This window comes from Callithrix jacchus, chromosome 7, assembly GCF_049354715.1.
Source record: "Callithrix jacchus isolate 240 chromosome 7, calJac240_pri, whole genome shotgun sequence".
Taxonomy (NCBI): domain Eukaryota; kingdom Metazoa; phylum Chordata; class Mammalia; order Primates; family Cebidae; genus Callithrix; species Callithrix jacchus.
Window position 1 is genome coordinate 77,236,588 of NC_133508.1, and position 25,568 is coordinate 77,262,155.

Below are 25,568 nucleotides of genomic sequence, written 5' to 3' on the forward strand. Positions count from 1 at the left end.
TGAACTCAGGAGGCGGAGGTTGCAGTGAGCTGAGATCGTGCTGCTGCACTCCAGCCTGGGTGACAGAGTGGGATTCCCTCTTCAGAAATACAAACAAACAAACAAAAATCCGTGTCCAAGGTACTATATATAAGGTGTCCTATTTAAATGAATACCCTTTATTTGTTTATTTATTTGCCAGAGTCTTGCTCTGTCACCCAGGCTGGAGTACAGTGACACGATATCGGCTTACTGCAATCTCTGCTTTTTGGGTTCAAGGAATTCTCCTGCCTCAGCTTCCTAAGTAGTTCGGACTACAAGTGTGTGCCACCACACCTGGCTAATTTTTGCATTTTTTATAGAGACAGGGTTTTACCATGTTGGCCAGGCTGGTCATAAACTCCTGACCTCAGGTGATCCACCTGCTTCAGCCTCCCAAAGTGCTGGAATTACAGCACCTAGCCTGAATAGCCTTCATTTAAAGTCAGTAGTATATTCTTAATAAATAGGATTCAATAATTGTTCTATCCTTAAATACATTCATGGGTATGAACCATAGTGATCTTGAGCAGTGTTTCAGTTATAGGAATGAGATGACTCATAGGAAATGATATTAAGAGTATAGAATATTTTGTATCATGTCATTGTCTTAAATATGTGAGTTACTGAAGGTTTTCACAATCCCTGATTACTGTTACCCTTGGCCTCCTGAGCTGTAAATTGTCCAGTGATCACTATGAAGTGAGATTCTTTGCCCACTGTTAAGAAGATATATCCTTTTAACATTGGCATGATCTGTTCATTTTAAAAGGAAGAGAGAAAGGGTTAATAAAGTCTATATTGTCTGCACAGTTGACATCCTTGTCATTTTAAACTGTTTTAAAAATTATTGCTGTACCCTGAAGGTAAACAGTATAGAATTTGCTCATTATGAAATGACAAAGTTGGGGCCTTTTAAGAAGCCAAGGATGCTTGGTTGGCAATCATTTAGGAGGCAAAGGATTGCTATTTATGGTGGTATTTAATGTCATTTTCAGTAGTACTAAGTTAAAAAGGAAAACGCCATAATATGTGTAAAACTCTAACCATTTTGGAAAGTTGTCAGAATACACTTGCCTGTAGCCTTTTTACTCAACTAAAATTTGTAAGTTGGTTTAGAGAAGCATTTTCCAAGCTGTTCCACTGAACATTAGTTCTGTGTTGTGCTAATCGGTGTCCTTTGGGGATGAGAAAAGGATCCTTGACAAAATCATGGCCAAAGTGAAATGCCTTTCTTTATTGTAGAATTATTATTCAGAGCCTTGGTGCTTATGTGCCTGTGACCCTTCAAGAGAGAAGATGCGTTATGCAGTGTTACTCAGACTTACTGGGTCATGGACTGCTGTTTGTGAGAACACCTAATAAACGTTTCATGTTATGACTGTTGTGTGGTGGAGCCCAGTTGAGCAGTTCTGGTATAGTCTATGAATAAGAAATGAATCATTTTGCATAAGATAGCTTGGTAATTGTGGGAAAGGATTTTTCTGAGAACAAGATACGTCTTCAAGGTAACATAGACACTTAGGGATGAATGTGATTTCAAAGGTCGTCTAATCCAATTGCCAATAACAATAATAATAGTAGCAGGTACCATTTTTTGAGTACATGCTATTTATCAGGCATAGCACAGTGTTTTTGTTCTACATGCTTTATTAACCACTGGGTCTTACCAATTTTTAAATCTTCTTTATTTTTCATTTTAATTAATTAATTGTTTTGAGGTGGGTTCTCACTCTGTTGCCCAGGCTGGAGTGCGGTATGATCATAGCTTAATGCAACCTTGATCTCCTGGGTTCAGGTGATCCTCCTGCCTCAGCTTCCTGAGTAGCTGGGACTGTAGGGATGTAGCACCATGCCTACCCAGCTAATTTTTTTATTGTTTGTAGTGACGAGGTTTTGCTATGTTGCCCAGGCTAGTCTCAAATTGTTCGGTTCAAGTGATCTTCCTACCTTGGCCTCCCAGAGTGTTGGGATTATAGGTGTGAGCCACTGTGCCTGGCTTATTTTTTATTTTTTATGGTCTTTTTGAGATGGAGTCTCACTCTGTTGCCTAGGCTGGAGTGCAGTGGCGTGATCTCAGCTCACTGCAACCTCTGCATCTCAGGTTCAAGCAATTCTTCTGCCTCAGCCTCCTGAGTAGCTGGGATTACAGGCGCATACCACCATGACCGACTAATTTTTGTATTTTTAGTAGAGACGGGATTTCCTTATGTTGGCCAGGCTGATCTTGAACTCCTAGACCTCAAGTGATCTGCCTGCTGTAGCCTCCCAAAGTGCTGGGATTACAGGTGTGAGCCACCACACCTAGCTTATTTTTTATTTTAGAGACAGGGTCTCACTGTGTCCCCAGGCTGAAGTGCAGTGGCACGATCATAGCTCACTGTAACGCCAAATTCCTAGGCTCAAGAAATCTTCCTGCTTTAGCCTCCCAAATAGCTAAGACTACAAGTGCGTCACCATGCCTGGCTAATTTTTTATTTTTTAATTTTTGTAGAGACAGGGTCCTGCTTTGTTGTCAAGCCTGATCTTGAACTCAGTGTCTTCACTACTGCATTTTCCAGTAACCAGATAACTTTACCATCCTATCTTCCACGTTAGTAGGTGGTCTAGTGTGCTGGCATCCTCCCACCCTGTCCCGTACTCCGGCTTATTGTCCACACTATACCCAGTGGTAAGGAGCTAAAGAATCTTAAACATGGGGCTGGCACCATTAGAATTACACTTTAAACATGGGACTGATTGTGCCAGTCCCATGTTTGAGACTCACTGGTTCCTTATTATCATTAGAATAAAGTTCTAGTATCTTAGCTTTGTCCAACCCTGTTTACCTTTCTTTCTTTTGAGAGGGAGTTTCTCTCTCTTGCTCAGGCTGGAGTGCAGTGGCACCATCTTGGTTTACTGCACCCTCTACCTCCCAGGTTCAAGTGATTCTCCTGCCTCAGCCTCTCATGGTAGTCTGCCACCACGCCCAGCTAATTTTTGCATTTTAGTAGAGATGGGGTTTCACCATGTTGGCCAGGCTGGTCTCCTGATCTCAGTTGACCACCCAAAGTGCTGGGATTATAGGCATGAACAACTGCCCCTGGCCTCCCTTTCTAACTTTACTAGCTGCTTGCTTCTGGGCTGCTGCTATACCAAACTGCAGCCCTTTCAGGAAGGTAATGCTTTCTGTCAGCTTCAGGCCTTTGCACATGCAGTTTGCTTTGTCTAACTTGGCTTTTATTCTCAGGATTTTAAATCTCCCAAGAAGCTTCCTCTGACCAGCCTAAAACTTACTTAAGTCCTGGGTTATGTGCCATACTTTTGTCCTCCAGTAGCATTTTGCATTTGCCTGTGTTGTAACTCTTAATGTACAGCATTATGATTGTCTATTTTAACATTCCTCTTTCTTAACAGTAGACTTTAATCTCCTTAAGGACAGGAACTGTGTCTTGTTTAGGATTTCCAGAGGTTATTTAGCACAGCGGCTATGCTTATAACAAATGAAATTATCCTAAGCCTTAAAACCTTGCAAGATGTTTTAGTGCAGGAAACTGGCCTCAATGGGGTTAAATAACTAGCATGAAGTCACTCACCTGAAAAGTGGTGAGGAGGGATTAAAATCTAAATCTGTCTAGCTGCAAAGATTGGGCTTTTTTCTTGCGTCTGCTGCTGCTGCTGCTGCTGCACATGGCTGCTCTCTCTCTCATGTTGCCTTTACACATCCCTGTCAAGTGTTCAAACAGCCACTTCTAAGGCAAGTTGTGTCATCTTTGGACAGCTCTGAAAGCTGAAGTGGGTCCTTGCAGAATAATTTCCCATCCATTGGTCTTAATTTATGCTTTGGAGAATATAACTTATTTTCAAAAAAACAAATAATTCAGAATTTATCATCCTGTTAAGGTTCATTTATTAGTTTATTTCATTCCTTCATTCACTGAGTAACCATTTACTGAGCACCAGTGCAGTGTTCCTTTATTCTAATGATGTGGTCTTTGCTCAGAATGTTTCTGGGCCTTTTTTGGGGATTATCTTCAGAACTTCTGTCAGATTATTTTGAAGATGTATAAATACATTTTTGTTTGTTGAACCTTGAAGGTGGATTTGATTTCATCTGATTTGAGAAATAGCTACTAGTTGTTCAGGCCCAAGTTGGGTAAAAGATAATGGGTCAGAAGTTTTAATCTGGCAGTCCTCAATTTTCTTTGATTTGCTTAGAATATATATATATATTGGAGATGGAGTTTTGCTTTTGTTGCCCATGGAGTGCAATGGTGCCTGCAATCTTGGCTCACCACAACCTCCGCCTCTTGGATTCAAGCAATTCTCCTGCCTCAGCCTCCTGAGTAGCTGGGACTACACATGCCTGCCAATATGCCTGGCTAATTTTTTGTATTTTTTTTAGTAGAGAGGGGGTTTCACCGTTGGCCAGGCTGGTCTCAAACTCCTGTCCTCGTGATCTGCCTGCCTTGGCCTCCCAAAATGCTGGGATTACAGGTGTGAGCCACTGCGCCTGGCTATAATTTTTTTTAAACTTGAACCAAAATTTAAAATAGAAAGATTTGACATTAAAACAATCTGTCTTTTACTTCTTCTAAAGAATCTGGGCTGGGTGCAGATTATAGGCTCACGCCTATAATCTGCACCCAGCATTTTGGGAGGTTGAGGTGGAAGGATCACTTGAGCCCAGGAGTTTGAAACTAGCCTGGGCAACATAGGGAGACTCCATCTCTACAAAAATAAGAATAAAAATTAGCTGGACATGGTAGCACGTGCCTGTGGTCCTACTTAATCAGAAGGCTGAGGCAGGAGGATCACTTGAGCCCAGGAGGTAAAGGCTGCAGTGAGCTCTGATCATGCCACTGCCCTCCAGCCTGGGCAACTAACTCTGACTCAAAAAAAAGAAAAAAGAAACTCTTATTGCAGTGAACCAGGGTTCCTACATGGCCCTTTTCAGTTGGAGCTGTGCAGTGGTCACTCCTTTAGATGGGACACACACTTGCCAGTTTTCCTGAGTCCCTGCTACTCCCTGTTATTTCTCTGACACGTGGCTAGAATCAGATTTGATTTATATCTTTATGCTTTGGGGATTAATATATGTGGATAAAAATAAGATACTTGCTGCCTTCAAGAAGCCCTTCTCTGGTAAAAGAAGCATGTTATCATCTGTAAAATAGAGTTAAATGTATGTAAAAAAAGAAAGGCTTGTTAAAAAAATAATAATATGTGTACATGCTATATAAACAAATGTATATTTAGATATTAATTGGGCACCTACCACATTCCTGATAATATGTTGAGTGCTTTCACTTATTTAAGCCTCAACACTCCTGTGAGTTGGTGTTATTTCTTCCATTTTACACATGAGGAAGTGAGCTCAGAAATAGTTAAGTATCTTGGCCAATATCATACAGCTAGTAAGCAGGTAGCTGTAATTCAAAAATCAGTCTCCCAACCAAGAGCATCAATTCTCACCTTACCTTCTTTGAGAGTATTGAAGCTTCAACCATGTAACCAGAGTTACTGGTTTTGTCTCATTATGAGTTGAGTGTTTTTTAGGGTAAGAAGATGCAGTTTTCTGGTGTAGAGGGCTGCTGAGATCCAGAACCAGGGAAGAATGTTAGCTGAAATCCTAGAGGTTCCATTAGGTTCTTAGTCCACAGTAAAGACACGCAGGAGAAGAGAAAGCTATAGTAAGTGAATGGATTCAGCTGCTAAATGGAAATTCAAGAATAATTTGAGTTATCTTCCCAGTGTGGCTTGAGTTCTAAGGTATGTGTTGATGAGAAGTAAGAGTTGAAGTGTTTTCCTTGCAAACTGCCAAGTACTGATGCTGAAGACCTTCACAGAGTGTCAGAGGTCATGATTGGTTTAATCTCGTATATCCAGTGCAGAGTGGAAGGGCCAGCTTTTGGAATAGTGATGAGATGTTCGCTGCGATTAGTGGTGAAAAGCATGGGTTTTCAGCATAAAAACTGGAGAATTTTATGGCACCTGGCAGTCTTCCCATACTGTCCTTTATGGCTAAGGAATTGCTTTCTGCAGGACTGCAGAGTGTGCTAGAGATAGAAGAGAGGTATTTCCTCAAAGTAGCGTTAGGGCCTTAAGCAGGTCTTTTCCCTCTCTGAAACTTAACCTTCTGTAAATCAAGGAGGTTGAATTGGATGACATTTAATATTTTCCATTTTTTCAGTGCTTATTCAGGCATAGTACAATATGCTTTACATATATTAGCTTGTTAAATCCTTACAGTGGCTCTCTGATATACATGGTGATATCTATACATTATAGTTGAGGAAACTGAGGCTCAGGGTTAGTTCAGTGTCATATAATTAATAAGTAGAGTCAGAATTTGAAACCAACACTGCCTGACTTCCAAGTGCTTAGTTGTTTTGCCATATTGGCACTAAGAATCAGCAAGATTATGAACGTGTTCTCCCTATTCTTCTGCCTCCCATTTCCACCCTTCAGATGAGCTTCTTTGCGTTGTCAGCTGACTGGCCCTCAGGTGTTCTGGGGTTAAGAGAAACTCCAGTACAGGTAAGGCCAACAACTAGCTTGTTGGCCTTCTGCCTTTTCTTCCCAGGCTGGGAATAGCTATTCAGAATCTGCAAACTTTTGAGAAAAGAATTACTGTACCTGTAACACATCCTGTTAACATACCAAACTCTTTATTTGGATGTCATTGTGAAATTGTCTCACAACCCCTTCAAATTTTAACAGTGTACTCTTGTTAATGATTTATTTAGTTGTAGTTGTTTCATGTCCTTATAAATGTGGTTTGTTACTGGATAAATGTTTCTAATAATTTAGTAGCAAAATTTGTAACAACTTACAGGGTACTATTTTGTCAATATTTAGCTAGGTCTGTAACTGGCAGATCAAATTTAACAATCAGATTTTAAATTTTAATATTTATTTATTTGTTTATGTATTTGAGATAGAGTCTCACTCTGTCACCCAGGCTGGAGTGCAGCAGTGGGACAGTAACGGCTCATTGCAGCCTCGACCTCCTGGGCTCAAGTGATCCTCCTGTCTCAGTTTCCAAAGTAACTGGGACCACAGGCACATGCCATTACACCTAGCTAATTTTTGTGTTTTTTGTAAAGATGGGGTCTTGCAGCTGGGCGTGGTGGCTCATGCCTCTAATCACAGCACTTTGGGAGGCTGAGGCGGGCAGATCACCTGAGGTTGGGAGTTCAAGACCAGCTTGACCAACATGGAGAAACCCCATCTCTACTAAAAATACAAAATTAGCCGGATGTGATGGCGCATGCCTCCAGTTTCAGCTACTTGGGAGGCTGAGGTGGGAGAATTGCTTGAACCTGGGAGGTAGAAGTTGCAGTGAGCCGAGATTGCACCATTATGCTGCCTGGGCAACAAGAGCGAAACTTTGTCTCAAAAAAAAAAAAGTAAAAAAGATGGGGTCTTACTATGTTACCCAGGCCGGTCACAAATCCCCGAGCTCGAGTAATCTTCCTTCCGTGGCCTCCCAAAATGCTGGGATTACAGGCATGAGCCACCACACCTGGCCTAGATTTTTAATTTTTAAATTTGTTGAAGTTGGATAATGGTTATGCTATCTACACACGCATATATATGGCACCTAAGAATTTCCCTGGATGTGCCCTGAGGTGCTCCATGTCTTGGTAAGCAGTGTGGTGCAGTGGAAAGAGTACCACTCTAGGTGGGACCGTAGATTGAATCTAAATGTATGGTTAGGGGTGAGTTTTTTAACTTCTTTGAACCTCTTTCTCACAGGTAACAGGGAATTGTAATGAGAATTAGAGGGGTAGAGTCTGTAATATGCCTAGCACAGAACCTGGCACTAGTTGGTGTTCAGAAATGATTTCATTTCATCATGGGAAATGAATGGAATGTATGTAGAGAATGGCAAAGTGATAGGACAGACCACCTTGCTTCTATTTCGGGTCCCTACTAAATCTCTGCAGGGATGAATTCTCATGTATGGTCAAATCAGGAATTTCTAGAAAAGATCTCATCCACCTAGCAAAACAACTATGTTTTTCAGTAATAGGATGTTTAGCTTTGATGGGAGGAAGCAGATGCAAGAAGATTGTTAAAGGCCTCAGGTAATGAATGGTAAGATGTTTGTATTTGAATGTTTTGCAAAAAAAAGAAAAACATACTGATTGATTTTTACCATGTTAGGAGCTACCTCTTAAAAAACCTAAACAGTTGGTCCAAAATCCATAAAAAAATCTTTGACTACCACTGGTAGACTTCAGTACCCTGGAATGTTTTCAGTAACCACAGTGAGACAAGTAAGAATACTTATAATATCTCTACTGAGATCAACTCTGCTGTGCTTATCCTTAAAAATATGGGGCTGGGCATGGTGGCTCATGCCTGTAATCCCAGCCCTTTGGGAGGCTGAGGCAGGTGGGCGGATCACCTGAGGTCAGGAGTTTGAGACTAGCCTGGCCAATGTGGTGAAACCTTGTCTCTATTAAAACCATGAAAATTAGCTGGGCGTGGTTGTGTACACCTGTAATCTCAGCTATTTGGGAGGCTGAGGCAGGAGAATCGCTTGAACTTGGGAGGTGGAGGTTCCAGTGAGCCAAGATTGTGCCACTGCACTCTAGCCTAGGTGATAGAGGAAGACTCTGTCTAAAAACAAAAAGAAGAAGAAGATATGGTAGAAGGGTGGGGTGCGGTGGCTCACACCTGTAATCCCAGCGCTGGAAGGCCAAGGCAGGTGGACCATTTGAAGTCAGGAGTTCAAGGTCAGCCTAAATGGTCAAATGCTGTCTTTACTAATACAAAAATTAGCCAGGCGTGGTGGTGGGTACCTGTAGTCCCAGCTACTCAGTAGGATTACTTGAACCCAGGAGGTGGAGGTTGCAGTGAGTCAAGATTGCGCCACTGCACTCCAGTCTAGGCAACAGAGTGAAACTCATCTCAAAAAAAAAAAAAAAAAAAACAAAACAAAGGGAGAAAAATATTTGTCCTCAGCTAGCACAGTGGTTCATACCTATAATCCCAGCACGTTGGGAGGCAGGGACAGGAGGACTCCTTCAGCCCAGGAGTTCCAGACCAGCCTGGGCAACATGATGAGAGCCCCTCTCTATCAATTAAGAAAAAAAAGAAAAGAAATACAAAAATTAGCTGGGCAAGGTAGCACATGTCTGTAGTCCTAGCTACTCAGGAGGCTGAGGTGGGAAGATTGCTTGAGCCCAGGAGGCAGAGGCTGCAGTGAGCCAAGATCATGCCTCTATACCCCAGCAACACCCAGCTTGGATGACAGAGCCAGAGCCTATCTTAAAAAAGAAAGAAAGAATTTATCCTCTCTGATGTCAAACTCTGTGACTGCCCTAAATAAATTAGTTAGTTCATCAAATTATAATGTGCTTTTAATAATATATCATCAGCCCTCTGCATCTATGGATTCAGCCAACCGTGGGTAAAAAATATTTTTTAAAAATTATGTCTGTACAGAACATGTTCAGACTTTTTTCCTTGTTATTATTTTCTAAGCAATACAGTATAACAACTACATACATAGCATTTACATTTTACTAGGTATTATACATAACCTAGTGATGATTTAACGTATATAACAAGCTGGGCAAGGTGACATGCATCTGTGGTTTCACCTACTTTGGAGGCTGCGGTGGGAGGATTGCTTGAGCTCAGGAGTTCGAAGCTGTAGTGCCCTGATTATGCCGGCATAGCCACTGCATTCTAGCCTAGCAACATAGTGAGACACCATCTCTTAAAAAAAAGTATACATGGGAATGTGCAAGGGTTTTATGCAAGTACTAGACCATTTTATATTAGGGACTTGAGCACCCACGGATTTTGGTATCCATGAGAGGGTTGGCTGGGGAGTATCCTGGAACCAGTCTCCCATGGATACCAAGGGATGATTGTATTCATTGATTTCTAACTTCTTTGTCATTCCCCCTCCCCCCCCTTTATCATTTTATTTCCTTCTTGGGTTCCTGGTTGACTTTCTGGAAATGCCACTGTTCCTACCATTGACTTCATACATTACCTTAAACTTTTCCTATTTAGTTTGTGTTTTAAAATAAAGTGCTTTGCCTTGATACCAATCTGTGCTTTTAAAGTGCCACTAACATAATGACAGATGCCTTTTAGAAATCTTGCAAACTATCGTATGACCATTGGCATCATTCTTTGTTAGTGTTAAAGAAGCTGCATTTTCTTTGGATTAGCCGTACCTAGTTTTCTTTTTCTTCTTCTGTTAATGCTCAACAGAAAACTGAAGACGTTCACAACTTTCCGACCTTGTGCACATTGCTTCTCTGATCTATTGCCATAGGCTACCATAGCAATATCTTACAGACATCTTTGATGGCCAATCAGAAGCAGTTAAATTACCTTAAATTTTTTAAATGGAACTCTGACAGCCAATAAGAAATCCCGTGGGTGGGAACAGTAACAACCCTTTGGCTTGTTTTTAAGAACAATTATAAATTTTCAGTATTCTGTTTTAGAAGCACATGATGTCCTAGTGCAACTGCTATGTGCATCTGCTGGGCATTTCCACACCTTAGAGTTCCCCATAGTTTGAAGTCTGAATCTGACCCCTGTTCTGCTTCTCAAGGTAACTTTAAAACAGGAAGTGTACAAAAGAGGTAACTGATGACGTGAACAGCCAATCGTGGCTTTGTGTTCTTAGCCAATAAAGCAGTTCAGCCAATGGGACTACTGTGGAGGCAAGGTTTGGTGTCAAATAGCATGCTAGATTGAATGCCTTTGACTGTTAAAGTGGAAGGAGGCTGCAGGGCTTCATTGGAGCCTCGGAGTTTTTCACTGAGGCAGGGGTCAGCTGAAAGACAAAGAAAAATGGCGAATAGTTTGTTGGGGGGTGGGAGGACAGCTGTTCGGGTTTTTACTGGAGTGGACATTCCAGACTCAGGTTTCTGCATCTCCTGCTGCCTTTTGTTTCCTCCGTCCTTTGGGGGGGAGGGATAGGAGTGACTTAAATTCTCCCAGTCCGAGGAGGTATAAATAACTACATGTAAAATTAATGCAGTTCCCGGTAAGTTTAATTCTTTGTTTTGTGTTGAAATGATAGAAACTGTTTAGCCTCAGAGAGTGTAGACAAGTTGCACTGTTCAGAAAATGGCCACTTTACATTCCATGCATACCTTTTGGTGCACCTAGAATACCTTGCTGTGTTTAGATGTTGCATGTCCTTCAACTAGGATTTCTTTCCTAGTTGGGTATCGACAAGATCAGGTACATGGAGAAAGGCTAATCGTTTTTCAGGGGCACACAGAAGCAAAGCACTTTTCTCTTTGCATTGGGTAAACTTAACTGTTTTCCAAATAATTTTCCTTTGTTCAAGTGCACTGAAGCTTTCCTACGGAATAAGCTGAGTTGTTTTAAGAGTTTTTCTATTTCCACGCACTTTGTTGACATCTGTGTTTTCAGAGATGGAAGCAACACTGTCGCTGTTAGAAATTTGTGTGAAAATATGATTTGCACTGCTGCAGGTTCTAATGGTAAAGGCCCACATGCCAATGTGAAAATTTCCCATAACTTTTTTGATTTACCTGTCTAGCTCTAGATTCTTATAAGTACTAATTAATGTAGTAACAATCTTTGTTTTTAATGCACATTTTAGCTTAGAATGCTGGTGAGAAACATTTTCACTTATATTGACAGTGACAAGAGCAAATCTTTTTCCACAGATTTCACACATTTTGTCAGGTGTTAATTTAGTTCTTTAAAATGATATGAGCAAAGTGCTTTTCATTTTTCCATATGAAATATTTAAAATCCTGCAGTTTGTGAATAGGAAAGTTAAAAGTATAGGCACCCTGTCTTTTGCCCTTGATATATATATATATTATATATATAATATTTATATATATAATATATATATATATTTCTCTTTAGTGATATAAAGGTAATGTAAGTTGCTAATCAGTAACCAGCCAGTTCTTATGAACAGTGAAATCTTCAATCCCACATACTAGGATCTGTAATAACCTGATTTTAAAAAGCAATTCTTTGTTTTCTTTTTATTTGCAAATACGGAATGAAGGTCATTGGAACATTTCTGCAGCAGACTCAGTGTGGAGCCGTGAGCCAGCAGCACTCAGTCTCTGGGTAGGGAGAAGGAGAAGGCCCTATTAGAGAAGTTTCGAGGGTGTTGATTTGCCTTCTGTAGCTTCCCCTCTAAAAAAGGATTTACCTGAGAGGACTGACAGGACTTAGATTTGGGGTTTTTGGAATTGGAATGATATAGCAAGTCAAAGTTCCTGGATGCAGGCCTCTGTCGTTGCTTGCAAAAGTGACCTTGAAAAATTGCCGAGGAGTTGAAAGATTGAAGGACAAAGTTTGTTTATACAAATTTGGACTGAACAGCTCTATTTAAGATGAAAAGAGACTGTACTTCTGATATTCAAGTCGAGTGGTTAGTAGGAATATGTTATAGATTCAAATTAGGAATTCTCAGGCAATAAGACAATAGGGCTGCTTTCATTCTTTCTCCCACTCTTTTTACTTCCCTCCCCCAGCAAAAAATTCTAAATTCTTTTGGTATGATGGTTGAGTGAACTGCCTAACAGATTCAGAATTCCTTGCATGCTACCTTGTCTTCTTTGTCATCTAGAGGGTTCTTAGTGAAGGGGGTATTTTAGGAGTTCAGAGTAGTTGTATTTATGAAACTTTTTGGGGGTTGAAATGCTTATAATAAACTGTTCATTCTGGTAATTTAAGTCCTAAAAGAAAGAAGTATGTGTTAAGGATTACATTTTAAGAGGTAATTATTTTGATTTAAATTTATTTTTAAAAGTCATTGATTATTTATATACTATCAATTGTTCCAGGTTTTATATATGATTTAAAAAACAGTTGTAGGTACTGAATTGATCCTATTGGCCCTAGGAGAAGTCCTGCAGCAGGGGAGGCAAAAGTGAAGGTGTGGTACAGTGTGAGGTTTAAACCATAAACTTAAGAACTTTGTGGATTTGGGTTCTTGGAAAGACGCCCAGCCACTGCCTCTAGCCTAGGTTCTTCACCATTTTTGGATCATAAACTCTTTGAGAATCTGACCCACTACCTGGAAAAATGCACATGGGCATGCCTGTGCAAGACCTTTGGTGACTAAGATATTTTCTAGTGTTTGTCAAATGGTGTTTAACACTTTAGCCAGATAAATGTTTCCTAAACAAATGAAGAAAACTTTGCTTCCAGAAAGAGCAAAGACCTTCTAGAGAGCTAACTGTAACTTAGGGCATCGGTGGCTGTGTGTGTAAGTGGGGGAGGCTTAGATGGGGTCTAGAGATGTGGACATTTATTTGCTCTGATCACAATATTTGAGGCAGCATGGTACAAACCATTTAAATTCAAGAGGTCTGTGTTCAAGCCCTAGTCACCTTTATCACCAGCTTTATAGGTTTGGGCAAGTCAGCCATTTAGCAGTTAGCTTCCTCACAAGTAAAAATGGAACCTAAAAATAGTGCCTTCTTATTTAGTGGTGAGTCTTGAATGAGATCATGTATGTCAAAGTACTTTGTAAATTGTGAAGACCTACATAATGTTAGTTGTTACTAATTCAGACTATTTGGGTGGGGGATGAAAAGTTTATGAAGGAACGTATAGTATCAAATAAAAAAATGCCAGTATTTTAATATTTTTACAAAGGAGTTAGTTTAAACCTGACACATTTCCTTTCAAACTGCTTTCACCTGTATATTCATATTTATGCTGACATGACCCTATTTCTTTAATGCATACATTCAGACCATCAATCCTTTACTCATCAAGATTTCTGTGAAAGAATTTTAACCCCTTTGACAAATTTTAAGGGCCTCTCAGAATAAGATGAAACGGGTATGCTGATTTTTAAAAAGTCTTGTTAGATATAGGAACGTCTCAGAATAAAATCTGGGAGCCAGTTCCTTTTGCATTATGAGATTTGTGTTATAATGCAGGTAAGTTGTAGTGGTTGCAGATGTTTACCAAGCAGAGTTTACATTTTTAGTATGTATACCAAATATTTATAAAGTAAACTGGAACCATTTTTTGGTTTGCTTTGTGATTATCCTTTCTTTTAGTTTTCAAGCATGGGAGATAGTTATAGCCTGCAGTGTAGTAAGCAAGTAAATGGTAGATGAATGCTTTTTTGTTGTTGTTGTGGCAGATAGGGTCTCGTTCTGTTGCCAAGGCTGGTGTGCCAGGCTGGAGTGCTGTGTCACGATCATGACTCAATGCAGCCTCCATCTCCTGGGTTCAAGCAATCCTCCTACCTCAGCCTCCTAAGAAGCTGGGACTACAGGCATGTGCCACTGTGCCCACTTGATTTTTTTTTTTAAATAGAGTCTGGGTCTTGATTTGTTGCCAACTCCTGGGCTTAAGTGATCCTCTTACCTTGGCCTCCCAAAGTGCTGGGATTACAGGCTTGAGCCACTGTACCCAACTGTGGGATGAACACTTTTAAAAAAAGAAATGATTGATCTCTCATCAAAAATCTAAACACTAGCATAAACTTCACACAGTTGATACCTACTATGAGATACCGTCCTAACATAATTGGTGGAAACTCAAGGGGGTTTCTTTCTAATCTAGTCCTCATGCCTAGTGTCATTTATTTTTAGGACTTCCTTCTCCCCCCAGGGGTGGGGTTGATATTTTGTGATCTGTTTGATTTCCTGTCCTATTAAGTCACTTCCTCTTGGGCATGGTCAGTCAGCACTGGTGTCTGCTTCCTATCTGTGCGTTGAAAGAGTCATGTTCAGACAGAGTGAGGTTTGGCAAAATTGATATTGGCTTTACCAAGTAAAATTTCAGTTCCAGGGATGTGTAGGTTTAAAAATAGCAATCATGGTCACTGAGCTTTTGTTCTTAAAACAAGAAAAGGCCTCTTTTTTTAAAGAAGATACATACTTTTGTGGGGGTTTCAGTAACCCAAAAAGTGTATTAAAAGCTGATCATGGCTGTTTTCATGAATGAAATTATTTTTGCTTATCCTTATACTGATAATATATGCATACAGAGTTTGAATACTCCTGAATTAGGCTGATGGGAATCACTTAGGGATCTAATCCAGTTCCCTTTTTGCAAAGTGGGGAAATTGAGGCCCATTGAGTTCAAGTGTCCTAATCTGTCTTGAAGCTTTTTCGAAACTGGCCTGTACAAGTTTGGAGATTTGAGTCCCACTCAATTTTTTGCATGTTTCTTTTATTCCTCTAGGTTGTTTTTACTTTTTATTTTTCATGTTTCTTTTCCTTCTGGCACTTTTATATAGGTTTGCTCTTTGGATATAGAAGGAACAGAGAAAATGGGTCATGGAAGAGGTTCAGAAGTCTTTACCTGAAGTGGGTTGGTTAGAAAGTCTGCTGCAGCAGACTTAGTGTCCTTTGGGATCGCCTCGACCAGTTGCTTATTCAGAAAGCTGAGAACCGGCTAGGAAGCTAATGGTGCTCTCCTGTGAGGTATTCCAGAGAGCTGGGTTACTTTTATGCATTATGAGGAAGTAAACTAAGGTATACAAACACATCACCTGCATGCCAGTTAGTATTTTTTGTTTTTGTTTTTCTTTACTACATTTCAGGAACAAGATGATTCCCAAGCAAGTGTGAGCCTTGCTCTTAAAGTGAGTCCGCAAGCTAACCTATTTAATAAACAAAGATTCCAGGGTTATTTTAAGCATTTGACAAGACTAAAATAGGCATCATTGTTTATATAACACCCAAAATAATATCTTAACTATGCTGACTTTAGTCTTTCCCATTAGCAAAGTGGTGTTATTTGTCTACCTGTTTGTGTGTGTTTTGGTTGTTTTTGTTCTTATCTTTATATTTTTTGATAGACCATAATGTACTTTAACATTTTTAATTTTTCTGAAGGTGATGACCTTCATATATTTAGATAAAAGTGATAGTTCATTGAAAGAGTGTGGACTTGAATTATGTAAGCTATGTAATATTTAAGTTCTAAAGTTTACTGTGACTGAAAATTATAATAGACATAGCTGGATAGAATATACCTCATGTCTGAATTTCTCAGAAGTTTAGTTTTCTTTCTTTTCTTTCTTTTTTTGGAATCAAGGTATTGCTCTTTCACCCAGGCTGGAGTGTAGTGGTATAATCATAGATCACTGCAACCTCAAACTCTTGGGCTCAGGCAGTCCTCCCACCTCAGTCTCTGAGTAACTGGGACTACAGGTGCATGCTACTAGGCCTGGCTAATTAAAAAAAAAATTATTGGCTGGGTGTGGTGGATCACGCCTGTAATCCCAGCATTTTGGGAGGCCAAGCCAGGCTAATTACTTGAGGTCAGGAGTTTTAGACCAGCCAGGCCAACATGGTGAAACTCAGCCTCTACTAAAAAAGCACAAAAATTAGCCTAGCATAGTCCCAGCTACTTGGGAGGCTGAGGCATAAGAATTGCTTGAACCGGGAGGTTGCAGTGAGCCGAGATAGTGCCACTGCACTCTAGCCTGGGCAAACAGAGTGAGACTCTGTCTCAAGAAAAAAAAAGAATTTTTTTTTTTGTAAAGATGGAGTCTTACTATTTTCTCTGGCTGGTCTTAAACTCCTGTCCTCAAGGGATCCTTCTACCTCAGCCTCCCAAAGCACTGGCATTTACAGGTGTGAGCTTCTGTGCCTGGCTAGTTTTCTTAATCTGTTCTTTCTGCTACTTCAGTATTGGGGCCCACCTCTTTATAATGTGGTCAGGTTCTATTTGTATTATCACTCTTCTCTCTCACTTGAGGATCCCAGAGCCAGACCCTGCTATTCAATAATTGACCAAAAGTTTTTCTCTGCTTACAATACTTATTCTAAATTACATTACTGTCAAGCACCTGCAGTGAAAAAGGGCAATTGAAGGATAAGGAATGAAGGTAAATTCCAGTATAAAGGAAGAACTAAAGAAAAAAACACATAGTAAATGTTTAACTTTAAAGCAGCATAACATTGTGACCTTGTGTTCCTTAGTTCAAAGAAAGAAGACTAAAATAACCACAGCAAAAAGCAGTGCTAATTCACTTGGTTATCCTTTCTTCTTGGAAGTACTACCATTTTGATCTGTTTCCATAATTTCAATTACATGGAAAAACTAAAGGGAATACCTGCTTGGCTGAAAATATCCAGATAAAATGAAATTTTCTTCCTCTGCCTAAGCTATATAGTTCTTACCTTCAAGGAAATGCTAAAGTTGGATGCTTTTTATACTTCCTTTCACTAATTGACCATGCATGCATGTCTTTTTTGTGGAGACTTTAAAATGTATACAAATAAAACTTTACTCCGAGACTGATGATGTTTATCAAGTATTACAAACTGATATGGAAAGAACAAGCAAAACACACAGAATTCAGAGGAGGGGAGACCTTGGCTTAGGAATGAAGGGAAGCTGTTTAACTGGGTGTTGGACTCAGTGAGTTAGGGACAAGGGCATTCCAGGCATTGGGAGCAAAAAGAGCAAGATCATGATTCAGAAAGTACTTCTTGGGTTAAAGAGAGAAGTAAATGGTCAGCTGCTCTAGAGCATAAGGAGATGAGTTAAGGACAGGAAGGGGTGCTAAAAGAAAGAAGTGTAGAGAAGTAAGTTGGTTCAGATGTTGAAGGGCCTTGTTTGCCAGGCTAAGAAATTTGAATGGTCTCTGCTTGACATTGGTGACCATTGAAAATCTAGGGTAGTAGAGTGATATGGCATTATGAGAGCTGCGCTTTTGTAAGATTTATTACACATATGTATGTAGAATGAATTTGAGAAGACACTAGAAACTGAATAACTCAGTCACTTCATATGATAGGTTCACAATCGTTACAGAATTATTAGGAGGTTTAAAATAGGTAGTAACATAAAAGGCTTAGAATTGTACCTGGCACGCAGTGACCCGTGATGAGCATGGGCAGTCATCATCATCATTGTTATTACATGGAGGCGATGAGAGTCTGAACAGAGATAGTGGTAGAATGAAGAAAGGTTAGAAGATGGCCACTGTTGGACACTGTTACTACAGCATTTAATAGCTGATTAGAATTGAGGAACAGAGGAGAAAAGGAATTGCAAAATGATACTGAGATTTCAAGTCTGGGTGACTGGAGGATAGAAACGGAAATTTAGGAAGCAAGTTTGGGGGGAAAAAAAAGATAAGATTTGATCTGGGGCATGTGAGTTTCAATTCTGGGTAGCTTTCTGGTTGTAGATGTCCAGCCAGGCAGCTTGTACATGCAGGGCTGAAGCTTTGGAGAAATATCAAAATTAGTAATATATATTTGAAATTTAGGCTCATAGAGATTATAGCTGAACCTAGGAGACAAACAGGAGGGAATCAAGAAAGAGAATCGACAGAAGAATAGTGCTACATATCAAAGATGGAAGCACAAACAAGGTCTGATTCTAAAGTTGATAAATCCAGAAATGAGCATGGTGGAGTCCTCTAGGTCGGTGTTCTCTAAGCTTTTATTGGTTGCACACCCCTAGTATCTGAGTGTGCAGTTCCCATCTATGAATTAATATTCTTTACTCCAAAAAGTTACTTGCTTGGTTTTTAAGTGTTAGTTTAGTAAATAGAGAATATCTGTAACTCCCTTTAATCCAGGCATATACAACAAGGTAAGGGTGTCATTGTGAGCCTACATCTTCCTCGCAGTACTAGTTCAGCTAAATGAGAGCGTCAGTATCAGCTCATAGGTTAAATATTTAAGAAGCTAATATTAACATTTTCTCTGTGTGCCGTGATAAGTATTTTACTTATCAGGGCAATACTGCATTAGAATCTGGTGACCTTCACTTGCTTTGAAGATGTACAAATATTTCCTTGAGATTAGTACGTACACCACATCTCCATTCGGTACAAAGACTGGATTTTATTTGCTGAGTTGCATTGGGGTTAATCTTACTGATTTTAGCTTTGTAAAATCTCAAATGGCAGCATACTGCATGAAGCTGACCAAAAATACATATGTAGGAATTTGGCAGCATTTGCTGAGCAAGTAATTTATAGCCACATGATCATTATAGCACCAATGAGCAGCACACATGATTAATTACCAGGAATGGGACTAGCTTCATCTGTAGGATTTAGCAGAATTTTTAATACAAGACACCTATATTTAGTTTCTAGGCTACGTATGTTGTAGTTATCCTCAATCTAAAAGTCAATAAGAAACTTTTCTCTAGAGATAGTGGTAAATTTCCAGCCATTTTTCCTGGTTATTTATAATCTGAAGTCCATGATTATTTTCCTCTTGGAAATTCACTGGCCAGATGTCCATGAAGCTCCCCTTAAAGGTGGTTAAGCAGTGTAATAGTATGCAGTATTTATATGAAGCATAGTACTTTACAGTTAGTGATTTCATACTCATTCTCTTATTTGGTATTTACCTAGTGTAAGGACAGACGACTATCATCCCCATTGTGAGGGTGAGAAAATAGAAGGCAGAGCCTAATGACAAAGGCTTTTACTCTTTATACTGCACTTTCTTACTGTTTATGAAAAACAGTCTATAGCTATGTCCATCTTAGGGACTAATTCTTTCTCCTATCTTCCCTTTTTCCTGTACTTGCTGGAGAAGCACAGAACTCCTGAAATGCACAGAACTTTCCCAGAGTTATCATTGAATCTCATATTATATGCTACTTAACAGGCTAATCATAAAGGGAGCAAACATACAGTCAAATTGAATTCCCTTCAAAGTGTTTGTCAAAATAGGTGAACACAGTCACTTTTTGGAACAAAGCATAGTACAAGTAGGTAGATAATTTAAAATTGAGCACTGCTCTCTTTAATGAATTCTAAATTCACTAAGGTCAGATAAGTAGTTGAAGGACTTTTTCCAAATAGATATGTGCTTAGAATTGTATTTGGTGTTCTGTGGTGTTCCTTAGCTATGCGAATGCACACTTTGTGGTATGTATTGAGTAACTCCCAAATTTGGTTTCTCATCTTGAACCACAGAGATTGATATTTTTAGATGAGTCATGGTGTTCTTAAATAATCAGGTGCTTTAGATTTCCTAGCTGTGATTTATAATTCTTGCTTACCCCTAGTGAGGTGCAACAAAGGAATTATGATTTCTTGGAGAAATGGCTGGATAATTAAGATAACATTATCACCACGTTCACAATGTAGCGGCAGCTATAATTTTGAAACACTATATTAGAATTTAGCCAGGTGATTCCTCCTATAAGTGGGTAACAATGGAAATATCTCCAATAAAGCGGCTGGTCTAAGGCTGTTCTTCTGAATAATAGTGAAAGGATAGAGTGACTTCCCATCACCAGGCTACCTGATCCTTTCTATTGGTAACTAGATGACCTAGTCCCACTCCCTTGATGCAACTGCAGTTTAACAAGCTTGAAAACGTTAAGCTTTCTTGTTTAAGCTTTCTACTTTGAAATGTGTAAGAATCTGGGCTGGGTGCAGTGGCTCTCACCTGTAATCCCAGCACTTCGGGAGGCCAAGGCGGGCAGATCACGAGGTCAAGAGATTGAGCCCATCCGGGCCAGCATGGTGAAACCCCATCTCTACTAAAAATATAAAAATGCTGGGCACGGTAGTGCGCGCCTGTAGTCCCAGCTACTTGGGGCGGGGGGCTGAGGCAGGAGAATTCGCTTGAACCCAGGAAGTGGAGGTTGCAGTAAGCTGAGATTGTGCCACTGTACTCCAGCCTGGTGGCAGAGTGATACTTTGTCTCAAGGAGTGTGTAAGAATCTGGCATCTTGATTTTTTGGAGTACTTTTTCCAGGAGAATGATCGGGAAAATGAAAAGTAAAAGGGTTGGTGGATTCATGTTCCAGGCTGAGGAAAGCTATAGGTTCTTAAGTTTTGAGTTTTCTTAAGAAACTTGTCTAGGTACTTGTCCAGGCATGGTGGCTCACAGCTGTGTAGTTTTTGTTATCAATTCTAAAGTAAAAGGAGAAGATTTAATGAAAGAACACAGAACTGAGAATCAGAGGATATGAATTTTAATTTCAGCTGTGGCATACAACTTGCCCTGTTGATTTCGGCCAAATTCCTCAGTCTACCTGGATAAAGTATCTTTATCAGATGGGAATATTTGTACCTGTATTGTTTATCTTCCGTGTTTATAGTGAGAAACATATAAAATAATGTGAAGCTACTTTAAAAAGTGTAAAGTGTGTACAAATGTAAGGGATTAGCATAATTATCTCAGTCACTTTGCACTCTTTGAAGTAGTCTTTATGTTCTCAGTTCCTGACAGTTGTATTCATGAAGGTGAGAGATTTAGAGTTTGGTTGGCTTAGAAGATTTGTCTCCTTTCATGTCCTATTCCTTTCTTTCTTCTCTTTTAAACATTTAAATCAATGCTAAAAGACACTAAGCAGAGGGAAGAATTCACAGTGTGTCTGAATGAGCAGAATCTAGACAACTAAATCAATACAGCCAAGCTCATATTGACATTCTTATAAATGCCCTTTAGGTTTTTAATTTTCTGAAAATTTTCTGCCTCCCTCATCCCTCCAAATCCCTGGTTTTTAGATGTATTAACTCACCAGCACAATCTTCCATTTTTCAGTGGAACCTATGATTAGATAATTGTCTACATTTGTGCTACATTTTCCAAAGTAGAACAAGTTTTTCTCCATCTCCATGCTTGTGGCTCTTCTATTGGATTACTGCACAAAGGTTACTGCACAACTGAGGACAGATACTTAAGAAGGAATTTTCCCATTTGTCAATTTCAAAGAAAACCACCTAGAATGAGGCCAGGGATACTTGGGGTCTTAAAATAGTTCTTGCCCAGGCATAGTGGCTCACACCTGTAATCCCAGCTCTTTGGCAGACCAGGGTGAGAGGATCACTTGATCCCAGGAGTCTGAGACCAGCCTGGGCAAGTTAGCAAGACCCTGTCTTTACAAAAAAATTTTAAAAATTAGCCAGGTATGGTGGCAAGCATCTTTAGTCCCCGCTGCTCAGGAGGCTGAGCAGGAGAGGATTGCTTGAACCCAGGAGGTTGAGGCTTCAGTGAATCATGATCACGTCACTGCACTCTAGCTTGGGCAACAGAGCAAGGCACTGTATAAAGAAAACAATTTTTTAAATTAAAAAAATTATTGAGGAGCCTGTGTTGTTCATTCGGTAGATGTGTATTGAATCCCCACTGTGTGCAAAGCATGTTTGCCTTGAGGATGTGCCAGAAACAAAATGATATGTCAGACAAACTGGGGAAAAAATAGGAGCATGAAAATTTTAAGGTTATAAAATAATAGGCCTCCCAAAAAAGATAATGCGTCACATAAATCTGAAGCAAGTGAATATGCTAATTAGAGAAGTAGCTTTGTGTCCCAGGAATGGTTTCTTGGGGAACAAAAATTTTGTCATCACTGATTAGTGAATGAATGGGTATACAGTATTTAATTTCTTTACAGTTGTACTGTAAAGGCAAGCTTCTTATCAATGCTATTCCAGAAGAAACTTAAACATCCATGAGATAATCTGAGAAATTCCAACTTTCCAGAACATGTTCCCTTCCTGTTCGCTTCAGGACCTCAGATATAGATGAAAGTGGGCAGAACTCTCTTTAGAGCTCAAAACAGAATCTTTTGCTTGGACAGTGGGGCCAGGTTGAGTTGGGAGCTGCCTGGCCTCCAGGTTTCCTCTACCCTCTAACGTAAACAAGATTCCTTTCACAAGACAAAACAGGCATGTACTCCTAGCCTGTGGAATTCTGAGGTATCCAAAGAGATGGTGATGGTGGTGGTTGTGGTTGCTGTTTTGTTTTTTGAGACAGGATCTCACCCTGTTGCCCAGGCTGAAGTGCAGTGGTGCGATCATGGTTCACTGCAGTCTCCCAACTCCTTGGCTCAAGTGATCCTCCTGCCCCAGCCTCCTGAGTAGCTGGAGCTACAGGTGTGTGCCACCACACTGGCTAATTTTTTTCCCCCCTTTTTTGTAGAGACAAGGTCTTGGCTGTTTCCCAGGTTGATCTTGAACTCCTGAGCTCAAGCAGCCCTCCTGCTTTGTACTCCCAAAGTGCTGAGATTACAGGCATGAGCCACCATGCCTAGCCCAAGGAGACATATTCTAAGAATTTAAATGTTTTTGGATTAGTATGGAGGGAAAACCTAGTATCCCCATTGATTATTGACACTCCCAGGGATTTAAATTTGGATCATTCCCAGTCATTTTCAGCTTGAGTTCTTTGCTTCTTTGGAACTAGTACATTTGTTCCAAATTTCATAGTTTAAAGGGCTTTAAAAATTATTTCGTGTTTATGAAAGAGATGGGAGAACGTCTTTCTCTATTTTAATATGTATTTCCATGCATCTGAAACTATGTTTTTTAAAGAAATGTGTTAAAAACAAAGTAAGTAGTCTAAATTGTAGAGAGAAAGAAGCTAGTTGGTCTTTAGGCTTGATACTGTATCTGGGACTATTCAGACGAGTAGTCGGTGTCTTGTCCAGCTTTGAGCAGTCATTATGATATGATGCCATCTGGCATTTGTATGAAGCTTACTATTTTTTGAGGCCTTCTAACATGTGTTTTGCCATTTATGTGTTTCAGCTGCCCTGTGGGATGTTTCTATAGATGAACAGAGAAGTTTCTAAGAAGTTAAGAGATTTGTTCAAGATCATAGTTTGCCAGAGAGCAAGAACCCCCAGGTCTAATACATGTTATTTATTTATGTGTTTACCTTGTGCTTTACTGCCCCCAGCTGTTCACAGCTGAGTATTCATAGGTGCTGCTGACGCGCCTAGAGGCATGCAAAGGGAAGTGATCCAATTTGAGACTGCTCATTTGTCTTAATAGTTTGAAAATACATATACTTTAAAACAGTGCAGAAATGAGAATGAACAAGTTATGATAAATCAAGAGCAGAATTTTAGAGTTTTTGCTTTTTTTTTTTGAGATGGAGTCTCACTCTGTCAACCAGGCTGGAGTGCAGTGGCACAATCTTGGCTCACTGCAACCTCTGCTTCCCAGGTTCAAGCGATTCTCCTGCCTCAGCCTCCCGAGTAGCTGGGACTACAGTTGTGTGCCACCATGCCCAGCTAATTTTTTGTATTTTCAGTAGAGATGGGGTTTCACTGTGTTAACCAGGTTGGCCTTGATCTCCTGACCTTGTGATCTGCCCACCTCAGCCTCCCAAAGTGCTGGGATTACAGGTGTGAGGCACCGTGCCTGGCAAGCTTTTGCACTTTGACTCTATCATTTATTGTATTGTGATCTTGAGCAAGTAACTTGATACCCAACCCTTTAACCTTAACTATAAAATTGGAATGATATTGATAAATTTAACACTGAGTTAGGTAAGAGTCAATTGAGGGTGATGTATGTGGCATGTATTTTATGCACTCTAAAGCATGTAAGTTGGCATCTTTGAAACAATCTTCAGAATCACACTTCTTACCTCTCCTGGACACACAAACACAAGGTACTGCCAGAAACTGGGCAAGAGATTATTTGTGAATCTCAGAAGGGACCCAGTAAGAAAATGATGCTTTATTTTAGAATATGACCTAACTTAGGCTACAGGCACTCTTTCTGGCTCTAGCTCATGTCACAATTCCTTTTCAGGATTGAGGCCTGAAAAACCAGTTACTCACCATTCTTCCTACAAGGATTTATTTACTCATTAGGCTGGAGGGTCAAAGAGTCTCTTCTGTGGGGCAGAGGGGCTGGCCCAGCTTGCTTCTAATTGAGGATGAATGGTGAGAGAGGCAGAGGAGCTAAGTAACAGTTTTGTGATCTAGGACAAGCTTCTTGACCTCTGGTGTCATTTTCCCCATCAGTAAATCAGGGGGTAAATAAAACACCTAACAGTGTTTTAAAACAAGGTCAGCATATTGGCTGGGCGCAGTGGCTCACACCTGTAATCCCAGCACTTTGAGTGGCCGAGGCAGGTGGATTTTGAGGTCAAGAGATCGAGACCATCCTGGCCAGCATGGTGAAACCCATCTCTACTAAAAAATACAAAAATGAGCTGGGCATAGTAGCATGTGCCTGTAGTCCCAGTTACTTGGGGGACTGAGGCAGAATTGCTTGAACCTGAGGCGGAGGTTGCAGTGAGCTGAGATTGTGCCACTGCACTCCAGCTGAGTGACAGAGTGAAACTCCATCTCAAAAACAAACAAACAAAAACAAGGTCAGAATGTTATCTGAAACTTTTTCTTTTTATTTATTTTTTCTTGAGATAGGGTCTTGCTCTGCTGATCAGGCTGGAGTGCAGTGGCACAATCATGTTTCACTGCAGACTTGACCTCCCAGGCTCAAGCAATCCTCCTCCCTCAGCCTCCCGAGTAGCTGGGACTACAGGTGTGGGCCACCACACCTAGCTAATTTTTTATTTTCTATTGAGATGGGGGTATCACTCTGTTGCCCAGGCTGATCTCAAACTCCTGGGGTCAAGCGATCCTGCCACCTTGGCCTCCCAGAGTGCTGGGATTTGAGGCTTGAGCTGCTGTACCCTGCTGAACCTTTTTCTTAAAGGGCCAGATCTTTTAGGCTTTGCGGCTATGATTTTTGTTGTAACTCTTTAACTCTACTGTTGTAGCGTGAGAGCAGCCATAAACAGTATAAACCAATTAGGGGCCGGGCATATTGGCTCACACCTGCAATCCCAACTTTTTGGGAGGCTGAGGTGAGTGGATCA

The 25,568-nt window shown here is 40.3% G+C and overlaps 1 protein-coding gene across 35 annotated transcripts in view; it reads left to right on the top strand.

Annotated features, from left to right (window-relative positions):
- Positions 1 to 25,568, top strand: part of NFYC (nuclear transcription factor Y subunit gamma) — a 108,063-nt gene that overhangs the window by 38,286 nt on the left and 44,209 nt on the right. For 8 of the 35 annotated variants that reach the window (XM_078331363.1, XM_078331377.1, XM_054259204.2 and 5 more), the window contains exon 1: positions 10,737 to 11,026. The exons of 18 other annotated variants lie outside the window; for them this stretch is intronic. Coding sequence is in view for 4 of the 17 variants with exons in the window: in XM_054259201.2 (XP_054115176.1) it covers positions 23,504 to 23,577 (74 nt within the window). In the remaining 13 variants the exon portion in view is untranslated. Of the gene's footprint in view, positions 1 to 10,736; positions 11,027 to 23,479; positions 23,578 to 25,568 lie in introns of those variants that run through there. 9 more of the 35 variants (XM_054259201.2, XM_054259205.2, XM_054259207.2 and 6 more) reach the window with 2 other exon arrangements.